The sequence below is a fragment of the Crinia signifera genome, chromosome 7, assembly GCF_055691185.1.
Source record: "Crinia signifera chromosome 7, ASM5569118v1, whole genome shotgun sequence".
Classification (NCBI taxonomy): Eukaryota; Metazoa; Chordata; class Amphibia; order Anura; family Myobatrachidae; genus Crinia; species Crinia signifera.
The window spans coordinates 76,076,865-76,091,490 of record NC_139223.1 but is presented as its reverse complement, the minus strand read 5'-3'; the positions used below and the strand labels follow the sequence as shown (position 1 = coordinate 76,091,490).

General features: G+C 43.4%; 1 protein-coding gene across 1 annotated transcript in view; it reads left to right on the top strand.

Annotated features, from left to right (window-relative positions):
• Window positions 1–14,626, top strand: part of CLEC16A (C-type lectin domain containing 16A) — a 311,322-nt gene that overhangs the window by 228,436 nt on the left and 68,260 nt on the right. The window contains exon 22 of the mRNA XM_083153350.1: window positions 1,187–1,354. Coding sequence (XP_083009476.1) covers window positions 1,187–1,354 — 168 coding nt within the window. The remainder of the gene's footprint in view (window positions 1–1,186; window positions 1,355–14,626) is intronic.

Below are 14,626 nucleotides of genomic sequence, written 5' to 3'. Positions count from 1 at the left end.
CCAAGTGGTTCTTATTTGCTATCTATGTTGCACAGTATACAGGTCGTTTTTATTTGTTAAAGATGAGTACAAAACAGGAAGTACTTGTGTGATGGTGTGGTGTTGTATTATATTATACTATATATCCACTGTGTTTATGGTAAAACATATTGTTTCCATGTACTTTTGGTTCTGTTTTGTAACTTAGAGAAGTAACCACTCATTTGGAACTTGCACAGTATGCTTTTCATGTTAAAATGTTATCACAGCTTTGCACGCAAAGATTTCATTTTATGTGCATTATACAGGAATCATGTGTATTGGTATAATAATCTTCTTTGCTTTTAATATTCATATAATACTTTAATGTATTTTCTAATTATTTTAATATTTATGCATATATTTAATATCTGGTATTTTAGTTTGAAATAAAGGTGACATTTTTTTTACACCTAATAAGTAATATGTATTAAAAGCTATAGACTAAATATAAAAAACCCCATTAAGAAAAGTGTGCTTGTGAGCGGTGTCGATAAACAGATCTCGCTAATATTTCATGGATTGACATATTCTGCTATATTGAATGCTTAGGACCTAAGCCTTAATGTAGGACAGTGGTTCCCAAACTATTTTGATTCACAGCACCCTAGTGTATCTGATTTTTATTTCCCATGATACCCCGATGCCAAACGTTTCTTATTGTGAAAAACACATAAAATTTAGTAAATTGTGTTTGTCATCCTTACATTCAGTGATGTGGTGCGGGACAGGAGTCACTTTGGTTTGTCCACATATTCCATGATAGTAAGCCACAAGCACAGGCTTTGCCTATTACATTGACCATAAAGAATTGTAATCGTTCCTGGACCACCAACCCAGGGCAACCTTGCTTATGTCAATGAGCACCTCAGGGTGCCTAGGCACACAGTTTGGGAACCACTGATATGGGGTATGAAGCTATAAAAAATTCATTTTTCTTTTCTCCAGATTTATAGTTCTATTACATTGGCCATGCTTTCTGTTGAATCCTTGAGATGATTATAAAATGTATTTTTAGTTCCCGGCATAAAAGATAGGTGGTAGATAAATTAAACATAAGTGGAGCAACCCTTGAGTGTGATGTAGATCTGATGCGATATTGAGTTGGAAGATGCTGTGTTGAACGTTTGATTCCTTTGTACCTAATTGTTTCTTGTTTCTATTAAAGCTCTTCTAGATCTTCCAGTCCAGCCATCTAAAGAAGTGGTGGGTTTTGGACATAGCTCTTCATCAGCAGCTCAGCATCTACCCTTCCGGTTTTATGAGCAGTCTCGTCGTGCCGGGAGTGACCAAGCAGTGCAACGCTCTGTCTTCGCATCAGTTGATAAGGTGCCAGGTATGGTGATTTTATTGCTTCTATGTTCAACGAAAAAAAACAAAAGTAGACTGTGTTGCTTCGAAATTGAGCCCCTATTTTTATAAATAAATTTTATAATATTTCTAATACAGAACTAGTATGATTTAATGATGTGTCTGCTTGATTTCCTGGGAATACGTCCATGTTCTGCAATGTTTTACAGATGGTTGCTTTTCTTTCTCTCAGAAACAAAGTACAAATAGCTGGTCTAATATTATCTATTATTAAGTGACACATAAGGTGCGTATACATAAGAAGATCGTCGGTATTGTGCATACCATTAGCTTGTAACATTAACTATATCATTGTTGATTTTGCTTAGTGTGTGCAAACTATATCGTCAAAAACACACGTTTCCATGGGCCATTAACGATGTCCTCCATCTTCCTGCATGAACAGACAAGGGAGGACATCATTAATGAGGGTCATGCTGCAGAATGGGTTGAAGTTGCAATTGGTGAAAGAGTTGAGGGGGCTTGGAGAGCGTGCAAACAAAAATGAGCTTAGAGACCATAAGGATCAGGAGTTTGAACTGGATTCAGAGGGTCATTGGGAAACAGTGGAGGAGGTTGTGAGTGGAGGCCAATGCACAGTGGGTAAAGAGAAAAATGAAATGTTGTTTGTTTTACACTTGTGAACTATCCCTGAGGACGACAATCCATCCAACGCTCAAAACAATTATTGGATGGATTGTTCCTAATTAAAGAATTTTTGCACATATTTAGTAGCTGGGAACAAGCAGAGGGAGGTGGTAAGGTGGGATGAATCGATGATTGCCATGACTTCCTCATCAGATACACGGGAGAAGGATGTCAGAGTTGGTAAGAGGAAGGAGGAGGGATTGTAAGGGAGTGGAGGGGGTTGGTTGCTGATGGTCTGATGGGATGTGATGTTGACGTATGGAGTCAAATTTGGAGTGCCACATGATTTACCGACCGTCTGGATCCCGACAGTCAGTATACAAATGACGAAATCTTGAATTTTCAACTGCCTTGACCTGGACAGACAGGGGCTATTCTCCCTTGTGGGTGTCCACAACCAGCATAGAGGGAGAATAGAACCTGTAGCGAGCGAAGTGAGCCACCAAGCCCACTGCATGATGAGCACAACAAGCCTACATGGGGCTTTTTTGCGTTTCCATCCCTGTTTGTATACCGGCTGTTGGGATTTCAGTCAGAGAGTGTTACCAAACCCCAATTTTGGATGTGGAGTAATGGGGAGGTGGCAAAGAGGTGCCGGGGGATTTTAGACTGGGAGGAGATGATATTCTTAAAGTTTGACTGTTTTGCAAGGGAAAGGATAAAAGCATAAGTTTGAAATGTATGAAGTATGCCTTAGAAGGTGATTTCCGCCATTGTATCTCAGCAGTACATGAGCATTTTTTTGCAGGTATCTGGTGCATGTGGTGTGCCAAGGTTTAACAAGTTAGTTTGTGAGGGTGAATAGTAGATGGTGGAGTGACAGAATCTAGAACAGAAGTAAGTGATGCATTAGTAAGGGAAGTGGCTTGTTCAGGACATAAGAAAGATAGAATATGAGAGAAATGCGATTCAAAGGGGTTTATTTGCTAAGATGGGAGTTATTTGTATTGACTTTTGTTATGTGTATATTGGTCGTCTCTAGTTCCATGTGTATGTATTGAATATTATTCCATCCCTATGTATTTTGAATAATTGTAGTGCTGGTCAATATGACGCTGATTGTTTAATAAAAAATAATGTATTAATAATTAAAAAAATATGGGAGTTCTAAGGATGATGGGATGTTGCTATGGGCAGCCAATCAGAATCTATCTATTATCTTATAGAAGGTGCTAGATAAATAACTGATTGGTTGCTGTGGGCAACATCCCACCTTCAATCTAACTCCCATCTTAGTAAATAAACACTGAAGAAGGAGGATAGGGTGGTAGTGTGAATAGCCTCAATGGTTTGCTTAGTGTTGGTAGACTTGGGAGGTGGAGATAAAGAGGCTAAAAGATAGCCGATGATGGTCAGAGACGGGAAATGGGAGGTTTGAGAGTTCTGAAATATCACAACGGTAGGTGAAGACCAGATCAAGTAAGCATCAAATGTATAGAAAGTAAGGAATGGTTTTGGGAGTTTTATTTAGTAGGAGTAACTAGAGGGTAAAAGGACTCCAACCCCACCACCATGGCAGCCTCCATCACTATGTGAGAATATGAGGCCCCCAGCAGATTGAGTAGCAGGAGAAGTAGTGTCAGAAGGGGTGTTCCAGGTTTACTTAATGGCTAGGAGAAGGAGGGAGAAATGAAAATGTCATGAGTGGGGACCAGCTTGTTAAAAACAGGTTTGGCATTCCATAGGACACAGGATAAGTGGTAGGAGTTTTTGGGACAGATGTTAATGAGATGATCAGGGATGCTATAGCGCTCAGGCGAGAGTGATTTGGAAGGCTGGGTTACAAAGGGTGTATTAATGATGCTGATTACTGAGCTAGGAAGATAAACTACAGGATTTGGGTATTGAGGGAGTATTGTGTGGTACTGATTGTGGAGAGGTGAGGTGACAGTGCGAGGAGGAAGAGAGCAGTGCTGAGAGGTGGGGTAGAGGGCCAGTGGTGGGCTAGCAGTGAGTGACAGTGAGGTAACAGTAGAGAATGGTAAGGGAAGTAGTTGGGGGGGGGGGGAGACACAGTAGATGTGGGAGACTAGGACAGAGCAAGTAACATGGGACATAATGAGTTTTGGGGAGTGTTGACAGCCTGGACATAGGGCATAATTCAAACTTGTTCACAGGGCAAACTTGTTCTCCAAGTTGAAGAAAACATGTGCACTGTATGTTGCGAAAATGTACCATGTGTGGAGAGATTTTTATTTGGGTGAGGTGTATTGAAACTGAAATCTATATTGCATTATAAAAATAGCCAGTATTTACCTTCTACAGAAACCAAATAAATCACCCAAATCTAACTCTCTCTGTCCCATGACCAGGTCTGAATTAGGCTCATAATGTGATTGAAGCAAATAGGGGTTAAAAATTGGAACTAGGAGTGGTGCCTGAATGAGAGACAGAGCATTAGAAATGCAGAAATATAGGCGGTAATAGAACCAAGGTAATTCACACTGGATGCAAGCAGGCCCTGATTCTGGTTGACTCTGTAAACTGCCCCCGCCGCTGCTGTATCCCCTCGCAACCATGGGATGTGTGGTTGACGACCATCACATGATTTCTCCAGGGCACTCAAATATAAGTTAATGAATAACTGACTTATATTTGCGGGCTTTCGGCCGAAGACGGGTGGGCGGCTGAAGGTATGTGATGTCAGCCGCCCGCCACACCACCTCCTGCCCGCAATTCAATGGGAATGCCCAGCGTTTTCATGAGGATGCCCGTGAAATACTGGGCATTGCCATGGATGACAACCGACTCCGCCGCACATTGGTCCGTGCAAACGGATCTACGACTATGCAAGTCGCTGAGTCCATTCGCCCAGGGACCCTGCAATATGTGCATGCACAGATCAAAATCATTGGTTCCCCTCTGCGAATGCGCGGGGGACCGAATGAACCGAAATGACCCCCATAATGTATGGTTAATTTACACAGGTTACCAGTCAGATTGATTTATAGTTCATAGGTCAAAAATATTACACTGTTTGATCATGCAAACAACAACCCAGTGTACCTACATTAACGAAGCTTCACTGCTAGCATTTCTAACCTAAGCATTCAAATTCAATTAATTGCAAACCAGCTTGTGCAACTTTTTACCATGTGTAAAACCTGTGACTGCAACTCTTTGAACTTGCTGACATGAGTTGCGGAGTATTCCAAAATACAGATTTTTTTGCGCACGACAAATATAGGGACTCCAGTGCTTTCTGATGGCTCGTTGTGTGCAAACTTGGATTAATGCACATAATTAGTACATTACCTTCAGGCAATGGGGCTGATTCGGAGCCCGACGCTTCGCAGACCTGCCGATAACAGGTGGACCGTGCATATGCACGGTTAGCCGTGCACATGTGCAGGCCAACCATGTGGCCGCAGCCAGTGATGTACTGTGAACGCAGGCCATACACTGGCTGACAGGCTGCATTTCTGGGTGTCACCCAGTATTTTCTGGGAGTGTCGCGGAAAAAACACAAATGGGCCTGGACGTTTGGAGGGAGGGTTCTGAGGTTAGCAGAACGCCCCATGGCTATTGTACCAGTGCACAAGGAGGAGGTTTGCAGTGGAGTTCCATTCAATGGTGAGTGATTGCGAATGGATTTCCCACTCTTCGCACTGCTGCAAAGCCATTGGCAGCCGTACACATGGGCAGGAATTCACTCTGGTGGGAAGGGGGCTTACTGATCGCTGGGCTGCAAAACTTCTGGGTCAGCCCCTATGTGTATAAGATGTATCTGAAACTAAAGCGATGACTTGGGACCCATCCCCAATATCCCTTTATGGTACGCTATTCATTCCAAGGAACAGGAAAATATGATATCCGTAATACTTCTGGTTCCAAGCATTTTGAGTATGGGAGATTCAACCTGTACTTGCAGTAGTCTATAATTTTTCCATTATTAATAAATATTACATAAATCAACCATTTGATGCTATTTAACTGTGTTAATTACTTTGCTTGTAGCCACTAACCACCTTCTACACTGCCCTGCTATCTTTTTTTTGCCACATTTTTGTGTTCTGGATGATTTCATTGAGAGCCTCACTATAGAATAACTTGGTAACATTGCCACAATGCCCTGATTTCCATTGAACTGTGCACTTTTCATATAGGCCCTTATTCTAGTTGATTTGGACGGATGTATATTTTCGGACGGCCACCGAGTGTTCTTAGCCATGCCTACCGTCTGGATCGCTCACACTGTCCGAATGCGGTAAGACGCCGAGTGAACGGACCATGAGTGGATGTTTCATGTGAACAACTCCCCCATCTGTGGGAAACTCCCCCATCCTCCGATGGTCGCCGACCATCGACTGATGGACCGAGCAGTCAGACAGCTCCGAGTGCTCCAGACCACTCAGACATTTCTCCATGCAAAAGCAGGGATATGGGCGGGCAGCTGGCATCCGGCTATGTCAGCTGTCCCCCCCCCACACACGTGCATCATGGCCGGTTTACCATACATACGCCCAGTGTTTTCACTGGGCCATGAAATGCGGGGCGTATGCATATGGTAATGAGCCCAAACAGCCCTTTGCGCCCCTCTCCACCCCCTGCTCGGATTGTTCCGAACAATCATTTTCTGTACGGAATTCACGCCGTATTCGGACGTGCGCGGCATTCGCACATTCGCAGAAACGCCTCTGCACATGTGCAAACACAATACATCGGCCAAATGGGGCTTCACTTCCAAAATATAAATAGCACAATCAGTTATTTAGTGAACTATAAAGGATCTTTATTTATACCGAATGGTATTTAAAAATGCTACGGTATATGCTGTATAATAGTAAATAAGGTACTTGTTTCCTAGAACGGCGCCCATCGTGGGCATCGCATGCCATTATAATGGCATGCGATGGCCGCGATTTTACATAGAAATGCATGGTAAAATGTAAATCGCGTCGGTCACATCGCATGCAGCCAAAAAATTGCATGCGATGCGACCGACGCGATTACCGATTTTACATAGGGAACAATGTTAAATGGCCCAATTGACCCGATTTCACATAGGGAACAATGTTAAATGGCCCACAGAACCCAAATAGCCACCCTGAAGTGTGAAATGGCCCCCCCAATTATTAACGACACCCCACGATCAACGTCAACCCGAAGCGTGGCAAGCGCAGCGAGCCCGCGAGGGGCGGCGGTACGCGTCCTCCGACCTTTTCATACCCCCACTATCCTCGTTGGCGTGGAGTTGAGAATAGAAAGTGTGGCAAGCGCAGCGAGCCACCGAGCCCGAGGGGACGCGGAATACGAGCCCGAAGCGTGGTGAGCACACGCGGAATACATGTCAAGTAATCCGTGTCCCCTCGCTGGGCTCGCCACGCTTTGGGAGCGTGTTCCGTGTCCACTCACGGGGCTCGCTACACTCGCCACGCTTAGGGCTCGGTGGCTCGCTGCGCTCGCCACACTTTCTATTCTCAACTCCACGCCGACGTGGATGGTGGGAGTATGAAAAGGTCGGAGGACGCGTACCGCCGCCCCTCGCGGGCTCGCTGCGCTCGCCACGCTTCGGGTTGGCGTTGATCGTGGGGTGGTGTTAACAATTGGGGGGGGCCATTTCACACTTGAGGGTGGGTATTTGGGGTATATGGGCCATTCAACATTGTTCCCTATGTGAAATCGGGTCAATTGGGCCATTTAACATTGTTCCCTATGTAAAATCGCGGTAATCGCGTCGGTCGCATCGCATGCGATTTTTTTTTGGCCGCATGCGATGCGACCGACGTGATTTTTTTCCTTGCGATGCCTAAGATCAAAATCGTGGGCGCCGTTCTAGGAAACAAGTACCGTAAATAAATATCGGCTAATACCGGTATACAAACACAAATGGACTGCAAGGCAATCCTGAGGAAGCCTTGCTGGCGAAACTAGTCAATGTATGTGGAGACCCCGCCAACGCCGTTTGCGCAATACTGCACTGACGTGTAAGTCTGCCGGCAGACCCCCTGTACCCTGGAAAGAAGGTACCCGTTTACTTTAGACTGCTCTAATAATTCTGAAAAGCTATAAAGCTATAAAGGAAGGCTTGCCTGGCATCATCGGAAGCAAGTCATCGAAAGCAAGCAATGAGTTAGAACTGGAATGAAGTTTTAAAACCATCTCTCATCTCCTCTGTACAGGTACATGAATGCCATTTTCCAAAACCTGATGCTTTTCATTTAAAAGAACAGTCTGCAATGGGAATGTGTTTTGTTACTGGGAGCCTACAACATCCCCCACCTTTAATCAGATAAGCTGAGCAATGTGTGCAAACACCAACCCCTCCCCCTGTACCAGCTGACCCAAACTTTCCTTTAAAATGGGACATTTGGAGAAGCCTGGCCAAGGCTTGCCTGGCATCATCGGAAGCAAGTCATCGAAAGCAAGCAATGAGTTAGAACTGGAGTTTGGACTGGATTTGGACATAAACCGAAACACGGCCATGTTTTCTTTTTTCTTTTCCCAAGATACCATCTATCTCAGCCTCTTAGGAAAGCTATGTACTGTATTACTCTTTGTTTTACTGTTTCTTTACCATGATCATCATCATATACCTCTGCCCCCACTGTATGCAATGCCTGTATGCTGTACATTCGCTGGTTGCACACCCCGCCAGCAACAAGCTGGCAGGGTGTGCCAGCTTTGGAAGAAAAGTGCTACATAAATACAAATATTTTTACTGCTGCCTCTGAGCAGCATGATCAAGATGGCGCCGCTGATGGCTGCCTAGGAGCTGTGCAGCTCAGCCAAATATGTTCCCTGTGTGATAACTGTACTGTCTCTGCTTGTATTGTTACCTACCTGGCTGTTTCGGCGACCAGTGGCGCCGCTGATGGCTGCCTAGGCGCTGTGCACCTCGGTGGGTATGTGTTCCCCACATGTAATGTTTTATTGTAATGTATGTAATGCCTTCTCCCCCTGCCCCCCCCCTTCATCCCTGCTTGATGCTGCACTGTAAATCCACAAAAAATTCCTAGTGTGCGCAAGCATACATGGCCAATAAAGTTGATTCTATTCTATTCTAAAGCTGCACCAACATTGCATTTTCACTGGACTTATTTATGTTTGTCTTGTGACCCCCAGTCCATTTGTGTTTGTATACCGGTACTAGCCGATATTATATAGCATATACCGTAGCTTTTTTAAATACCATTCAATAATTTGTTTTAGTCATTTTTATTGTGATTACTGTTGTATAAATAAATAAAGTTCCTTTATAGTTTCACTAAGTCACTGTGATTGTACTATTTATATTTTGGAAGTGAAGCGCAGGGTGCACATCTCCATTTGTCCTATTGCACACGACTTCGGGTATTTGTAGTGTACCCGCACACCCAGCTGCTAACAACCATTATTATTGGTTTGTGGCGCAGTCATCTCGTCCTTCTCACAATATATCGGCCGTCCGAAGACGCAGCCATCCGACTCAGTCTAGAATTGTACGAAGTGCTCCTTAGTTTATGCTACGCAATTGACAGGTAGTTTATTTCTGCACCTAGGCCCCTTTTCAGATCTGATCGCAGTATAAATTTGTTCTCAAAATGGGCAAAACCATGTGCACTGCAGGTGGGACAGATGTAACCTGTAAAGAGAGAGTTAGATTTGTGTGAGTTATTTTGTTTCTGTGCAGGGCAAATACTGGCTGCATTATTTTTACACTGCAATTTAGATTTCAGTTTCAACACACCCCACCCAAATTTTAATCTCTGCACATGTTACATCTGCCCCACCTGCAATGCACATGGTTTGCCTATTTTGAGAAAAAAATTGTACTGCGATCAGATGTGAATAAGGGCCCTAGTGTCACCATGTTGTTTTCCTTTATTCCTCTTGGCTGTAAACTGAGAGAATTTTATCAGTAGAGGCTTTTTACTGTTTCAAGGATTTATTTTAATTGATTCTTCAAAACTTTTTCCATGTAAGTGTGATAAGTTTGCTAGAACTTTGTGTTTACATTCTTATCTTATAATATTTATAGAATGGATACAATGAAAGAATTATGGCCATATTTTAGTTCTTAGCAACAACCTTTTGGCACGTACAGACATATTCTGACTTCCTTGGAAAATGTAATTAAAATTTACTACTGAGATCTACTTAGAATTCTGAGGGATTTCCTTCCTGTATAGAAATAATAGGGCTCATACTGCATCTCTATATAAAATATTAGGGAAAAAGTTGTTTTTAGAAGGAACAGAGCATGGGGTTCTGACAGTGGCAGACAACCAGCCTGGAATTTTCTTAAACAGCCCTACAAAAGGGGTGGAGTCAATGACAGGGTTCAGTCTGTTGAGGGCGGTGTGGATGGCAGAAGGCAAGGAATCCCTTCTCAAAAGCAAGAGGTTTTTTCAGCATTCTAACTTCTCACCCACTGAACTACAGTATAGGGGAAGACATGAGAAAGAGAGGAGGAATAGGGGAGATGTGGTAGAGCACATTATTTGTGTTTCTTCATAGAGTAGTAAGCCTTACAAACATTACGCCACATAATAGTGCCCCTTACACCTAAAGCCCACGATAATGCTACTTCCACAACACTGAGTAGCAGTGCTTTCCCATGACACCCACAGTAGCGTCGCTTATGCATGACGCTCACAGTAGCAGTGCTTACGGATGACGCCCACAGTAGCAGCACTTACGGATGACGCCCACAGTAGTGGCGCTTATGCATTAGGCCCACAGTAACAGCGCTTACGCATTACGCCCACAGTAGCGCTGCTTATGCATAACGCCCACAGTAGTGCTGCTTTTACATAATGCTCCCCTCCTCCTATATATGTGCAGCTTGCCCCCTCCCCTACTGGTTAAGTTACCTTGCTCTCCTGATTAGTTACTCCCAGCAGCTCAGCTCCTCCTCCAGTCTCATTCTCTCTGCAACAAACTGCTCCTGTCTCTTGACACCAGTGACAGCAGAGCTCTCCCCATTCTTGGCTGGTTGCAGGCATATTGAAATGGCAGCAGCTGACACATCTGACAGAGCAGTGAGAGAGCTTCTCCTGGCCCATGCCTATCCCACTCCCCTATCGCGGCTCTCCTTTCCCCTGCCCGCTCGCCGCACCTGTATTTTTTTGCCATACAGATCTAGCCACGCTCATCGTTGCGCGATACGATACCGTTGCAATGCACATGCGTTTAATTCACTCCAGTTCGTAGACCAGCATTGAGCCGCAATATCATAGTGTCACTTCCTCGCCACAGGTGTTACAAAATGACATGACACAAAAGCAAAAGCGGACGGATCATCACAACGATGAGCGCGGCTATATCTGTAATATGAACTGGGTACACTGTGGGCCAGGTGCACTAAGCTTCAAAAAGTGATAAAGGTGAGAGTGATAAACAACCAGCCAATCCGCTCCCAACTGTCATTTTATATAAAAAAATTAACATTAGGAGCATCTGGCCCTGTATATGTCAATATGAGTTGAGGGTACTTTGTTGCATAATGTGTACTGGCAGCTGTACAATGTGATATAATGTGAACTAGGACACTACAATGGTTCATAAATTAACTACACCACTACTGTGGGGCCTAACATTAAGTAGGGCACTACTATAATACATAACATTAAGGCACTACTATGGGGCTTAATAATAACTACTTTGGAGAGGTGTCTCTATAGAAACATTCGAACAGGGGCCGCTTTGAAATGTTGCTATGGGGTCCACAACGTCTGACATTGCTATCAGAACTATACTACTATACAGATACATACTTTGTAAGCTCTGGGTTTTTTTTATTTGTTTCTTTCGTATGCTAAATGACCAATGGTTTATTTGTTAGTTTTTTTGTTATTTTGGGCTTGACTAAACGTCACTTTTGTATTTGCGTTATATGCTTCCTCTAATGCCGACTTCTGCATTTATTCTGAAAGATCAGTGCATACATAGTGTAGATTTTAAATAATTACATCATCATGGATCACTGGCACATCTCCAGTTATGTGGTGGAACTTGACCTTGTAGAGTCTGACTTTTGTCTCCGTCAACTCGTGTAGAGAAATTAATAGCGATGACAGAAACTACCCTTTTTTTTATATGTCTGCTACTTGGAATCGTCGTAAGCTGCAAAAACAGAAACATTGCATCTCTAAATTTGAAAAGGCACAAAATAACTGCTAACATGTTTAAATCCACCAAACACTGACATAACCCTGTGTTTGTAAGCTTCAAACCGCTGTGGCTTGATGTTTTTATTATGGTTTTAGATTTTGCATTAAAATAAATGGTACTTGTGTAGTTTCATGGTGCCGTGCATCTGAGTCCCCTTGCGGGGCTTGCTTCGCTCGCCCACGCTGCGGGCTCGGTGGCTCGCTACGCTCGCCACGCTATCTTAAATCAACTCCATGCCAACATGGATAGTATGGGTATGAACTATCCATGTTGGCATGGAGTTAAGTTAGTTTATTTTAGATAGTTGTGGCGAGCGTAGAACCCGGAAGTAGCACGGCGCCATGAAACTACACAAGTACCAAATAAATCATTGAGGCTGATCTACTGTAAATAAAGTACCTTGCATTCAGGTTCCAGTGAACATACATTGACATAGTCATAGCACATGTAGCTGTTACAGATGTGTCTTTATTCATCTAACCTCAATACGCCAAGCACCGCGAGATGTGTGGTATGAGTGAGCCAGCAGTTCCCATTCAACTCTGTTAACATTGGGAAAGATTAATTTCCAAAAATGCAGCATTGTGCATATAATACGCACAAGCAGACCTTGCTGACTAGAATGATATTCAGCATGCCCATATTCTGTGTGTGTGTGATTGCAGTTGTATCTGCATAGGAAATGGTATGTTACAGTGTTTTCCAGGAAAACACTGTAACAACATTTTGTATGCAGATACAACTGCAGTCATACACAGAATATAGGTATGCCGAATATCATTTTAGCCAGCAATGTCTGGTAAATAATCAGGCACCAATAGGGTTGCATTTCCACGCTGCTTACTTGAGGGAGTAGTCCGCTTCCTATAAATGTAGGAAAATACAAAAAATGGAGATTAGCGCTACTATATACATATTGGACAATATTGTAGTTCACGTGTAGCCGGCATGTGGATTTAACGCTGCCCACCCCTCACACAACCGCCAGCCCCCCATGTGCGCCCGGCGAGTTCCCCACGCGGCTGCGAATGGATGTTTTGCATAAACATCCATTCACAGCCTTGGATGCAGAGGACAAATTATTGGATGGTCGCTGACCATCGAAAGATTTGGAAGGAGCATGCAAAACTAAGACGCTGGGAGCATGCAAAGCGAAGACACTTACAGAAGCTTTGCATGCTCCCAGTACGGGAAGATGGTGGGCAACAGACATCCGGTGATGTCAGCTGCCCGCCCCCGTCAGCAAGGTCACTGCCGAATTTCTTTGGGAACACCCAGCATCTTTCATTGGAATGCCCATGAAACACTGGGCGTTCCCATGGGTGTGTCTCGTTGCCCACGCCCCCTGCCCGCAATGGTGGGTGGGAATGGCTCAGAAAACTAGCAGTTCGCTGTGCCGGCTCTCACCGAACTTATGCACATGCTCAGTAGTAAAACTTTTTAAACACAATATTTAAAAAGTCCCAGTAGTAAATGGGAAGGAGGGAAGCTGGTCCAGGCAGGTGTCAGGAGAATAGTAGTGTCCTCTGATAGTTGATGCATCTGATGTGTTTGTTGTGTTCACTACCACTTTTTCAAACTTTTATTTGTATTTGTGTATGTCTTTAATAAATAGTAATGCAAATAAGATGTATTTTAAATTAAAATACACACAAAAAGACACGACATGATGCATCTTGATTGGCTGTTTAACGTGCAAGAAGGCCATATGTATGTGGACACATTTGTAGATTTGCCATTTCGATAGATAAAAGCACTAATGAATATAAAGAGGTGTATCTTGTTAGAAGGAGGCTAAGAAGGTAATCAGATGCGCAAAAGCACAGGCTGAGGAGAAAATGGCCCAGTCAGTGGGTGAAGGGTGGAAAGCCTTTTTTAGGTATATAAGTGAAAGGAGAAAAACAAAAAGTGGAGTAATAAGACTAAAGACAGAGAGTCACGGGAAGTCTTCTTGAGGGAGACAATGTAATAGCAGATCATATATGATATCAGAAATGTGTTTTTGACAAACGTAATTTTGCAAGTTAAAAAGCAAATCTCTGTTGCCTATGTGAAGGGTGGAATATCTTATAACTCTTAATGACACATGCTATCTTGGAATGCATGGATGTTTATGTAAGCCCCTTTTATTACCATTCATTGTAGTAGGGGGGTTGGGATTGGGTAGGGAAAGTCCAATTAATGAGTGTAGATGCATTTAAAGATCATTACTTAGGCTGTGGCCGAATAGGCTGTGTGCATGGTTTAGCTGTGTGCATAATAGTTTTGAAGTGCATCATTTTTAAAGTGCGGCATAATTTAAATATAACTGTGGCGTTATACTGGCGTTACACTGAAGTGAACCAGAAGGACAGAAGCAACAAGTGAGAAAACCAAAGACTGCTTTGAGTGAGTTCAATTTATTCTCACAACATACTACTCCTGGCTGCTTAATCTGGCTATTCAACCATAATATCATTTTTACATCTGCAAACAACTTTTACTATCACTGTTAATGCTTGTATATTCAGTTTTG